General features: G+C 40.3%; 1 protein-coding gene across 5 annotated transcripts in view; it reads left to right on the top strand.

Annotated features, from left to right (window-relative positions):
- The window catches only part of DNAI7 (dynein axonemal intermediate chain 7), a 39,871-nt gene that overhangs the window by 26,158 nt on the left and 748 nt on the right, over nt 1–12,965 (top strand). For 2 of the 5 annotated variants that reach the window (XM_050968603.1, XM_050968627.1), the window contains 6 exons: nt 2,772–2,910; nt 5,457–5,623; nt 6,574–6,724; nt 9,033–9,247; nt 10,039–10,206; nt 10,467–10,580. In XM_050968603.1, the coding sequence (XP_050824560.1) occupies nt 2,772–2,910; nt 5,457–5,623; nt 6,574–6,724; nt 9,033–9,247; nt 10,039–10,206; nt 10,467–10,580 (954 nt within the window). The remainder of the gene's footprint in view (nt 1–2,771; nt 2,911–5,456; nt 5,624–6,573; nt 6,725–9,032; nt 9,248–10,038; nt 10,207–10,466; nt 10,581–12,965) is intronic. The other 3 variants (XM_050968612.1, XM_050968620.1, XM_050968634.1) reach the window with 3 other exon arrangements.

Genomic DNA, 12,965 nt, shown 5'->3' with positions numbered 1-12,965 from the left:
CATACTATCTATGCACTTGGATACAAAAACTAAAACCAGATAGAGCCAAATTCTGTTGTTGTTTGCACCATATAGAATTTAGCTCCATAGTGACAAAACTATCCATAAGCACTGTTGCCACCACCAACTAAACAAAAAAACAAGACCAAACTAAATCAGCTACATGCCACATCACATAAAAAATACATTGTATCCTGAAGGTCACCAAACCCAAGCTCAGGCAGGCCCCCAAGACTAGAACATGACAAAGACAGTGACTCTCAACTGGAGAAGGCTCTGCGGCAGTCCTGCAGAATTCAAATCAAGGACCTGACAGCAAGAGCATCTCAGTCAATCTTAACTGCTATGGCAGGATGTAGGGTGAGATACCAAAAACACTGAACCTTTTGTGTCAATTCCACAAAGACTTGTATAACCAGTCTTCTGCCCACTCCAGTAGGCCATGGCTTGTTCCTTGAAACTATCCAAAGTATCCTAAGCCTTCTCCCTTCCCTATAGTACCTCTCATTTCTGGTTATCTTCTCAACCACCCAGCTTTTGAGATCTGTTGGGTTTACCAAGACTGGCAAGCTCTGAAGCCACACAAGGTGTGAGATGAACAAATTGCAATTTTACAAATCTTTGGGGGCTATCTAGCTGCACCATCCATTGTAGACCACAAGTGAGGGAAAGTCCAGATTCTTAGGAATTTGAAGTAATTGTCCTCAGCTTAGGGCACAGCACGCAGATTGCTACACCTATTGGACTGCCATGGATCTTGAGAGAGAGGGGAGGGAGAAAAGAGAGACCAGCAATCGGAGAGTAGAAATGACTGTTTTGATGGAAGGTTGTAGTAGGAATGAAGATTTGTGATTGAAGTGGATGGGAGTGGGATTAGGGCACGGATAATACCAGATACTATTGTAAGACATCAGGTCATTCAAAAATGTTAATAAATATATTAGAATGAACTGATTCTGTTTACAGAAAATTCAGTTTTCAGAGTGAGAACTGTGTTAGTCTGTATCAGCAAAAACAGTGAGGAGTCCTTGTGGCACCTTAGAGACTAACAAATTTATTGTGACATAAGCTTTCGTGGGCTAAAACCCACTTCATCAGATGCATGGAGTGAAAAATACAGTAAGCAGTATACATATTACAGCACATGAAAATTCAGTGTCCCACAAACCACATACAGGAGTCCAGTGCTGTCAGGACAGTTTGAAGGGGTGCAAAGTAGGTTTTAGACTGGAATGGGTCTTTAGTCTCTGCATGTTGATGGTTTTTCCACTAGAGGGCTGGCAAAATACCATCTCTATCAATCTGAATCTCTTCCAAGTGAAATACCATAGTCGAACAATAGCTTCTTTTGCTCTTAGTAGCTTCTATGGCTTGTAGGTTAACAGGCAGTTCTAAATTACTCTGATTCTGCTGCCAAATTTTCTAGATAAATAACTGTAAACTACCATTTTTACATCTTATTTACAGTAGTGGTTCCTGGCCTTGTTGTGTCTCCCTCTACCACAATTGCTGCAGAGCAGTGCCTAAGGCAGGTCATCTCCACTCCCTGCTTCCTTTACAAAGGGTTACCAGTTTTGGTTCGACATATTCCTGGAGGTTTCATCACATGACAATCTTTCATTGAAGATTAATCTTTAATTCCTGGAGAGTCCAGGACAATCCTGGAAGGTTGGCAACCCTACTTTTATACCTTGACACATCTGACCTGTCTTATTGCCTTTCTCCTGTATTTTTCTGGCTTTTGCTTTTCATTCGTGGTTAAGCTCCTTACTTTGTTCTTTCTCCCACTCTTCTCCTCTCTCTTCCAAGTCTTGTTCCGTCTCCACCAATGCTCATTCTTTTCCTGTTCCCACCTCAGGGATCCACTCCTCTGAATGCAGGTTGCTCACCTGGGATATCTTTTATAGTTCTGTTTGCCCTTAGTTTTTTCCTTCCCCCATTTTTTTCTCTAGTTCTGTCCCTCTTTCTGCTGCTGCATGGTCTCTCTCTGTTCCCCTGCAGGGCAGGCATTCCATACAAGTCTGCAGGCTGCCTTTTGCCACAATTCCCGCACACAGTATACACGGAGAAGCACTTTAGCTCTGCATAGCAGAGGGGGAACAAACATGCAGAGAGTGTCCAGCTACTTTCCCTATTGCTTTGCCTCTCAGAAGTCTGGCACAACAGGGGTGAGGGCGCATCTAGGATGAAAATCCATAACATACAATAACTATGTGAAAACAATGAAAGGTATGAAAAGTCTCATAGCGTAGGTACAAATGAAAGAGTCAAGATATCTGAGTTCTATGGTTGTTTCTATTACGGTTCCTATCTCTCATCCTGCATTAGCTTTCTGATCAGAAAAATGAGGCTAGTGATACTTAGTTCACACAGTGCTGTGAATTCATTAATATTTGAAAATTGCTTTGGGATTTTTGGAGGAAAGCTGAAATAGAAATGCAATTAATTATTACACGTGTTCTCTCTATTGATATATTAATATGTAAAGCTGATTACCTGACTTTGACAAAATCCAGACTGCCTGAAACAATGTTTTTGTACCAAAACCTGGTTTTGTCAGCTAGGGAAAAAAAAAAAGTGCCATAATGATGCATTCTGGATATTCCTATGCTATGGCCCCATTCCTCCAGTGAGCTTCATGCACATCTCATTGCATGATGAGGACCTTACTCATTCTCCTGAGGTTTTCATTTTCACAGAGAAGCTACACCATTTTTAATTGCGCCTGTCTCACTGTATGCTAAAAACACTACATTTTGTTTTTGAACTAGAGTACCATCTCTTTCAAAGACAGCACTAAAGTCGATCCTGGTGAAAATGAGAAGCTAGAAGAGGAATCTGATAAGAAATCAGAAAATGTTAGCACCATTTCAGGAGGTACTCAGGTTTTACATGCAGTATGGCATAATTGTATGTATTTTTAACCTTCTGATTTTACTCTAAGCAAACATTGGAGCATCGAAAGCCAGTGTATATAATGTAGCACCAACACCTACATGGACAGAACAAAGATGACATAGATATTGCTCTCATTTTATATGTTTATAAAATATAATACATACAGGTGTCTTGAGATTCTAGCTAGTATCTGTCTTAGGTGAATAAGGTTCTTCCTTTGTTTCTGAATTAGGCTGAGATTGTCAGTTATTGAAGCTTATGCATAACTGGGAACCCAGGAATAGTTCCTTACTTAAACATGTACTTAAGTAAGGTGCTTAAGCACTTAGCTGAATCAGGGCCATAATCCCAGGAAAGAAACCAGTGCCAGTTGTAGTCTTTTTTCTCATATAAATCAGCCATCAGTTTCGCCAACACTTTTAGATCCTTTAGTTTAGTAAAATCATTGATTTATTTCTTACACTTTCTTCTAAAACAAGATGACTGTGTGTTGTGCAGCAATTATCTGATTATCTGAGCCATAGAGCCTTTTACCTGTTTAAAAGAACTTTCCTGTGGGTGCTGCCCCAGCAACCAAACTTTCAGGTTCACATCTAGGGATGACCCAGGTAGGTATTTCCCCTGGGATTTTTCCAAGGAGTGGATTTTAGGCAGTCAGCTCTCTTAAGCACCTTTAAAAATCCCAGGCTTAATATTAACTAAGACCTGTGCCAAGAAATGGTATAATTATCTGTATTTATTTAAGGTCTTTTTTCTTCATCATTTTAGTGTGAAAATATATGTAAAGAGCAAAGTGTCTTCTGTATCTTGAATATGTTTTTACAAGTGTTAAAAAAGATCTAAGTGGTTTAGCTTGGGAGAACAAGTATTTAGCTTCATTTAGAAGAAGTTTAAATTTTTTTAATTAAAAAAAAGGAAAGCCAAAGTTGTAGTAAATAGTACAGTGGATTTACTACATAGATTAGTATACTATTAATAAGTATACACAGAGCTTAAATGAGGGGTCGGCAACCTTTCAGAAGTGGTGTGCCGAGTCTTCATTTATTCATGCTAATTTAAGGTTTTGCGTGCCAGTAATACATTTTAATGTTTGTAGAAGGTCTCTTTCTATAAGTCTATAATATATAACTAAACTAAACTATTGTTGTATGTAAAGTGAATAAGGTTTTTTAAATGTTTAAAAAGCTTCATTTAAAATTGAATGAAAATGCAGAGGCCCCCTGGCCTAGAGGCCAGGATCTGGGCAGTGCGAGAGCCACTGAAAATCAGCTCGTGTGCCGCCTTCAGCACTCGAGCCATAGGTTGCCTACCCCTGCCTTAAATTGTTGTATGCGCACAGTATACTAAAATACTATATATAACGTGAGCATATATAATATTCATATAAAACTAGCAGCCCTTTCCCATCTCACTCTAAAAAAGACCTGGAAACACATCACACTTGATATTTTTAGTTTGTTTAAATTTTTTAAAAATGAGATAATCTTTTCTTTTATTTAGTAAGTTTTATAGTACAGTTACTTTATCTTGTGTTATTGAACAGAGTAAGTGGATCCTTGTAATAAATTGTCTTCCTTATATTATGATACCTAATAACAAATTTTTCATGCATTTTTGAACATTGCTAGTGACCATCCAGCCACCTAAATGAGTATTATTAGAAGGTGAAAATCCTATATTATTTTCTTTAAGTGCTTAGAACTTTTAAAAAACATTCACCATTGGAAAGTCTCTTAAGAATTTTGGCAAGGAATTTCCTCTACTCCACCATTGTGGTTTCTCTAAGGAATTTTGTTCCACAAATTGATCCCCCTCCATCTCTTATTGTGTTAAGCATCTTCCTTTTCTAACTTCATTTTGTGGCCCTATGTTTGCCTTACATGCATACTAACCCCTGTAGGATTTTATATAACATAGGGGCCAAGTTCTCCCTGTTAGTTATGACCAGTGCAACCTCACTGACTCCAGACCAGATTCTACTGTCATTTACTGTTCTGAAACTCCATTGCGTTTATTGAGGTTGCACAGATTATACTGAAGACCCTGATTCTGTAGGTGAATCTGCTTGAGTGGACCCGTGAAGTCACTAACAGCATCAGGAGACATGCACCCTTCTCTTTAAAATCTCAGTACTAAAAACATGAGAAGATGGTGTAATCATTAGGTATGGATTAGTAAATCCAGTGGTGGTCATAGGTCTATGCAGCTACAGAGTGCCTTGGTTACAAAGGAACTCCAAGTGCCCATTGCTAGCGCATCAGCCATATACCTAATTATAATTGGGGGCCCTACAGTTCTTAATTTAAGGCCACATAAAACCTAAGTCCAGCCTCGAATAAGCCTTCTATTCATTTTTGTTGTCTGTCTATTTTTATCCATTCTAGTGAATCCTTTAAAAAAATCCATAGACCACCAGAAGGTGGTGCTGAGATATTGCAGAGTAGAAAGCCATTAAAGTACATATTTAGATGCTATATGTGCAAAAAGCGTTTGGGATTTGAAATCTCGGTACTTTATTCAGACATTGAATTAATACATGATATTTGGTTGTTGTTTAGTTCAGGTTGCACCACTGCAGGTGGCCACTGATGAAAAAGAAGAAGAGATAATTGGCGAAAATGTAGTTGATTTGCACCAGTTCACACCAGTGGGTGGAGTGTACTTTATTGATGCACTGAAGCTCCCCCCTCAAGCCAAACAAATCAGAGGCTGGACCATGGTGGAAGTAGGTCAAGATCTGAAGCAAAATTGCACCCAATGAATCTCTTTTAGTTCTGATCACCCTGGAAAGAGTTGCTGCAGTTCTCAAGATTTGTCAATATAGAGTTCACACAGTATAAACAAACAGTTCTATCCTTTGAGTTTCTGTGCACTGAGATTAAAAGCTGAGTTTCAAATCATGCTCCTAAACTGCAGCTGCAAACTTCCTTATATACCTGTGACATCCATATAATGGGTGTGTGTGCATTCAGACAGGTATTCACACAGCCAGTTCTGTTAAATGGAGGTAGCACAGACACCTGAAATCACTGCATTTGAAAATGCTCCTAAAGATGTTGGTTAAAGGAAGTCCTTGCTTCATTTTATAAACAGAAGGATTTGTTAAAGCCTATGAATGTGATAACAGAGCTTTGAGTTTCATTCCAGGCTCCGCTGCAGACTTTATGGTCCTTGGGCAGTATGCCTCAGTTTCCTCAACTATAAAATTTGGGATGACATTTACTTGCATCACAGGATTTTTGTGATACTGATCTCATTAATAGGCATAATTTATGTAAACTGCATTCAGCTCAAGTACATATGTTCATTGGGGGACTGAGAGACGTAACTCCCCCAACCCAGTACCTTCATGTAGCGCTGCAATACAGCCCCCAGTGCAGGCAATACTTGAATGTCATACATATGGGCTGGAATAATAGCTGTCGCCCCTTTCTGTGGCTGTATGGTGTTTGTAGAAAGCCCTTTGAGATCCTTGGATGGAAGATGCAGAAGCAGCAAAGTGTAATTTGCAAAAAATTACATAGCCGTGTAGAATTATCAAAGGATATATAAAGTTTTTAGCTCTTTAGACTGTATTTTAGTGAACTCTACAGAGGACCAAAGTGGATAACAAAATTTAGTAGTGTATTGCTGTTTCTCATTATATTTTCTCTTTTCTTCACCTCCCCATCAAAGTTACTCGATGTAGGATTGGAGACATATCCATATCCTCCAGAATCAGAAGAAACTGAAGATGCCACATATCCACGTATAGGGGTGACTCTTAGACTTCTTGACAGTGTGATATTTTTTGAGGAACCCATGGTTGCCAGATGGGATTCTGCAGGTACAGTATGTCTTCAGCCAGCTGTTACACACAAATGCTATATCCAAAAACTTTTCTTAAGTTCAAGTCCCAGAATTCAGATCTGGATTTTAATTTTTTCTAAGTTCATGGAGTATTTGGAACTCAGGCTTTGGCAAGTCCCATTATAGAGATGAGCTCCAATTCAGATCCAGAGTTTGATATGGGCCCTTCGCTGTTCGTTATCCTTGGATATTTGAAAGCTTAACATTCAATTGATGCATAATTTCTAATAGACTCAAGATTTTATTGCTCCCTTATTCAAACAGTCTTATTCTGTAAATTATTTAGAAGTAAGGAAAATGTTGTGTAGTCTTTCAGTCCTCATTCAATGATATCTTTTGGAAATTGGCCCCATTAAAAAAATCTTCCTAAAAAGGTGATAGGCTATTATCTCTGCTTTACTGCTTGGGTTTACATCTTTTAGCTCCCATATAGTGTAAATATTAGAGCAAGACAGAGAAAGGTATTCCATTTTGTGAAAAATTTCAATATTTAATTTCATTCTGATTAGGAACAAAAGCCCAATATTTCAAAATTCTCTGTGAAAGGGGATTGAATCCTAGCTCTGAGACAGTCTGCCTGGAATGTTGTCCTGGCACTGCAGATCCTGGCATCCCTGGGTGCCAGACTGTGGAAGTCCTGGTTTCAGAATTTGCCTGTTTCTGGAGATAACTTAATCAAAATTGAACGGCTTCTGCAGAATGTTTTGATATCAATAAATTGATAGATTCCCCATGAAAAAATATTTTGTCCAAAGTTTTCTGGTCAGTTGTAGTAAATATGTTCTTCTTCCAGTGCTTGCTCATGTCCATTCCATGTTAGGTGTGTGTGCTTGCCACATGCACTGGCAGCCCTCTCCCAACCTTCAGTTTCTTCTTACTGCCAGTGATGGTGCTGGAACATCCTCTTGCTTCAGCAAGTAATTGTACCAGTGGTTCTTCTTTACTCTGCTGCCAATAGTAACAGCTCATTCAACAAGAGCACAGGCATCATCAGCAGCCTCCTGGCTCATGTCCTGATCCAGGACATCTGCAGGGCCACAATGTAGTCATCTGTCCATACCTTCACGGCTCAATCACCCAGCAGGCCTGAGACGATGCTGGCTCTGGTAGAGCGATGATGTAATCAATGCATCCATGAGCTCCTGACCCAGCTCCAGAGGCACTGTTTGCGAGTCACCTAACATGAAATGGACATGAGCAATCACTCGAAGAAAAAACAAAAAGTTACTTATCTTTCGTTAACTGTTGTTCTTTGAGATGTGTTGCTCTCGTCCATTCCATGACCCACCCTCCTGCCCCTCTGTCAGAGTTCCAGCAAGAAGGAACTGAAGGAAGGGTGGGAGGGGCAATGGCACCTCTTACACCGGCAAATACCACTGGGGAAAAACTTGTGGCACCCATGCATGTGGCGAGCACACACACACACACAAACCCCTAACATGGAATTGAATGAGCAACACAATCTCAAAGAACAACAGTTACGAGAGGTAACTAACCATTTTTTTTCTCAATGTGCAAACAACCAAATTCCAATAGCCTGCTTGAATAGAACTAACTTACCATCAATAGTGCTGCAGTTCCTCTGTGCCATTTATTTTAGTCTCAACGGTGTAACAGTACACCATTGATGGTTATGAGAAAAATTACAGCTAGAAAATTTAGATTACAGTATATAAATCTATCTTGAGCCAAATTCTACTTTCAAATCATATACACCTCTACCCCTATATAACATTGTCCTTGGGAGCCAAAAAAATCTTACCGCATTATAGGTGAAACCGCATTATATTGAACTTGCTTTGATCCGCCAGAGTGCGCAGTCCTGCGCCCCTGGAGCGCTGCTTTACCGCATTATATCCAAATTTGTGTTATATCGGGTCGCGTTATATCGGGGTAGAGGTGTATATTTGAAAGGCCAAATACTGTTCTCACACCAGTGTTAATCCAAAGTAACCCCACTGGCCTTCAGTAAAGTTATTCCTGATTTACATTAATGTAATAAAGTGGAATTTGACTCTATTAATATTCGAGTAGTATTTATTATAAATGACCTCCCAGACTGTTAGCTGCACCATCATCCATGTTTTCATTTTTAGGCTAGGGAGAAATTTTGATACCAATTGTAAGACTCTCTCTCTCGACATCTATTGTCTGTAGTATATGCCTAATATTCACCAGAGCCCAGCATACCACTTGACCCAAGTTCAATGTGATGTGTTGTGCTAACACCACCAAAAGTAAAAGCTGTAACAATTTTTTCCTTTTTTTTTTAAATATATAATTAGGCAAACAATGGAGAACTGATGGTATCAGTGACATAAAGTACAAAATGAAAGAGAAACAAATCTCTTTTGAGATGGATGCTTTTTATACAATCACACTGATTCAGGATGCTCACCTCAATATGCCATACCAGTCATGGGAACTGAGACCTAATGGCACAGATGAATTACTTTTCACTATTGTTACAGCCTTTGCAGAAGTTCAAATGCAAATTAAGGTACAGTAAATGTCTTGATGCATGCAACTCCAATAACATGCAATGGTTATTTAGGCCATTATCAGAACTAATGTTTGAGTTCAGGCTGCCCTTGTCAGGATGAAAACCTGAGGATATTTGTGTATTGACCCCCCCACATGGAATTGGGAAGGTGCAGAGTAGGGAATAGAACTGGCGCTTTAGCTTAGGTTTTTGCCCAGAAGGGCCAGCAGGCAGCATACTGCTAACAGAGTTCTAATTAATGTATTTTGATAGCTGCAGCTCCCACCATCCTATGTTAAATTCAGAGCCATCTTACAAAGCACAGCTCTCCACAAATTACCTCTCTTTCCCCCTTTATTTTATGAGTCTTAAAAGGCAGCTCTTCATTTTAATGCTACTTGCTCAGTGTAAAATCTCCTCCTCTGAATTACACATACAAATCTACCTTCTAGTCACCCTCAAAATCTGACAGGTAACTGCCAGCTGAATTAAGATCCACTGTGGTGGCAATGTGCTGACACTCTACTTATTCTAAACTCTTGAGGCTGAGAACATTCTAGAGACAGGGATGAACAGAGCAGATTAAGTGCTAGGCAATAGCAAACATGCCTCCTCCCCAGTATGTGCGTATACACACACCATTTGACGTTTTGGTCCTGGCTGCTATTGGTTGGTAGTGCTGGGGCGGTGTATGCATCAGAGGTATTTATAAAGTAGTCACTATGGGACCTAGGATCCAGAGAAAAAAGTAGATTATATTTTAAGTGCTTTTATATCAGTAAAACTTGTTTTATTGCATTGTACAACAGGATAATCAGTGTATGCTGTCTTCAATAATTATGGATGGGAGTGAACAACTTTCCCACTTGACAGGAAAATGGACATCTCCAATTGACCTGACTGTTGCTTTGAAGAAAGCTGGAGTGAACATTTTTCCATCAGACTACTCTTACAAGTATGTCTGTGTGAACAAGAAGGTGAGACAGCTATGAACTACTTTAAATAAAAATAAAAATCCAGTTTTCTACTTGTAGACAACATTTTTTGGCACAAAGGTGGATCTACACCATCCAGAACCCCCAGGTACCTGGGTAAGACAGCTTGCAGAGCCACCCAAAGGAGCAGGAACCAGAATCTGGCCCACTGTCTTTTGACCACAGCTTGCCTTTCAGTATGGTAGTCTAGCGGTGTGATTTGTTGGATCTGTGGTCTCTGATTTGTACCCTTTATGTTACAGACTCTACTAGCAGAAGTCACATCTTATCAACAAATGGCGCTGGTTGCATCTGCTTTTGCTTTCAGTTGGAGCAAGTGGAATCTGGCATCTGGTCAAGATCAAGTAGTTTTTAAGGTTGCTCTTTTAGACTTAGGCCAAAGAAACAGTCCAGAATAATGTAACACAAAACTAGATAAGCAACATTGAACTACAGCTAGTTCATGACCTCTCTCAGAGCTGTGCTCTGGCTTTGTAGTTTTAATAGCTTTAGAATTTAGGCTTAGCTGCTCTTGGACATTTTACAAAACTTAGTGTACTACACCGATTCTCTAAGGCCTGGCCTGTGGTGAATTCACCCATGCCTTTGCTAAGTAACAGTCTTTTGAGTATTGAGATTGCATCTGTTTGGGTCTTCAGTTACTCTGCTTTACAGGTCACCTGGCATATACAACTGTTAGCTTGGTTATGAAAATTTAGCACAGACCAGGGTTACCTGGTCTCTCTAGCTCTATAGGTGGGTACAAAAAGGATTTTCATTCAAAAGGTAGGCTGAGTCAGATTCCTCTGTTATCCGTTAGATACCGATGGCTTTATTAGTTTGCCTACTGTAACCTGAGCTCGCCTTCCCGTCAGAGCAGCCCCCAGTGCTCCTCTCTTGCACGCAGACCTCAGGCATCAGATCTTTAACATCCCCTTCTTTCACAGCACAGAGAAGGGAGATCCTGCCTCACTTATTTTCTGTTCCCTGCTAGGAGCTCTTTTGGCATGTGTGTAGGGCAGATTTATCTGCAGCCAAAGGCTGCAACTGAAAGATAAGATAATAAATCCGTTGCTATTCTAGTTCGTACATTTGCCCCTACCCCCCTATGAGGCAGGAAACTAGCAGTCACACCCACACACACCCACCCCTACCCCTACCCCTGCCAGCTAGTATACACAGTATCCTTTTCTCAAGGTTGAATAATTCTGTTCTGTAAGATGCATGGCAGTGCAGAACAACAGCTGGTAACTCTCACTTGCTAGATACTAAGTGCCCTTAGTAAATTTGGAGCTCTAAAACAAAACATTTGAACAGTATTATCAATTAAATGAGTCTGTACAATATTGCCACCCTTTCCTTGCATTTGATGAAGGATAAATAAATGCTCAGTTCATAATGGACAACTTTAACCACAACCACCACCTTTCAACAACTCCACAAGAGGAATTAGTGAACGGCTATGATTAAGTTATCTTCTGTCCAATCGCAGGGAAGCTACACTGTTCATAGTAACTGTCAAGGTTCCTTCCCCACTCTGAACTTTAGGGTACAGATGTGGGGTCCTGCATGAACACCTCTAAGCTTAACTACCAGCTTAGATCTGGTCTCCCTGCCACCATCCAGATTTGAGTTATCTGGAAAACTCTTCCCCCCAAAAACCTTCCCCTCCCTGGGTAGCCTTGAGAGACTTCTCCACCAATTCCCTGGTGAGTCCAGATCCAATTCCCTTGGATCTAAAAAACAGGGAAAAAATTAATCAGGTTCTTAAAAAGAAGGCTTTTAATTAAAGAAAGGTAAAAATTCTCTCTGTAAAATTAGGATGGAAAATAACTTTACAGGGTAATCAGATTCATAGAGCCCAGAGGAACCCGCCCCCCCAGCCTTAGATTCAAAGTTACAGCAAACAGAAGTAAAATCCTCTCAGCAAAAAAGGAACATTTACAGGTTGAGAAAACAAAAATAAAACTAGCACACCTTGCCTGGCTATTACTTACAAGTTTGAAATATATGAGAGACTGGTTTAGAAAGATTTGGAGAGCATGGATTGATGTCTGGTCCCTCAGTCCAAAGAGCAAACAACCCCTAAAACGAAGAGCACAAACAAAAGCCTTCCCCCCACCAAGATTTGAAAGTATTCTGTCCCCTTATTGGTCCTTTGGGTCAGGTGTCAACCAGGTTTCCTGAGCTTCTTAACCCTTTACAGGTAAAAAGATTTTGGTGTTTCTGGCCATGAGGGATTTTATAGTATTGTACACAGGAGGGCTGTTACCCTTCCCTTTATAGTTTGACAGTAACTATGACATATGAGATGTTAATCCTGGAATCTGAGTTACTTGACTCAGTGTGTTTAGAGCTATTAGATGCATAGGGACAAATAGTTACATATGCAAGATTCCTGTTGGCCTTCCTAGGGGAGCCCTAGGTACCTAGAACAGGATCCACAAAAGCCAACAAGCTGAGGGGGGAACCACCTAAATTATCCAATACAAAATGCTGAGGACAGGGGTATGTGCCTCAGGCAGGGTGAGAGGGACAGTCCAGTCACCACTTATAATTTACAGCCTCTCTTCTGGAATTAGGTGCCTAAACCTAGGTAGCCAGCTCTGACAAAGAATCATGGTGGCCCCTGACATCCAAAAAACAGTGATTAGCATATTCACCCAGGCTGCAAAAGACCCAGGTTTCACATCCATGCTCCTCTTTCTGGGAGGGAGGGGGCAGAGCGGAGATGGGGGCTTGAATCTAGGTTTCCCACCTCC

The sequence above is a fragment of the Gopherus flavomarginatus genome, chromosome 1, assembly GCF_025201925.1.
Source record: "Gopherus flavomarginatus isolate rGopFla2 chromosome 1, rGopFla2.mat.asm, whole genome shotgun sequence".
In the NCBI taxonomy this organism is placed as follows: domain Eukaryota; kingdom Metazoa; phylum Chordata; order Testudines; family Testudinidae; genus Gopherus; species Gopherus flavomarginatus.
This window is presented reverse-complemented; position numbering and strand designations above follow the sequence as displayed.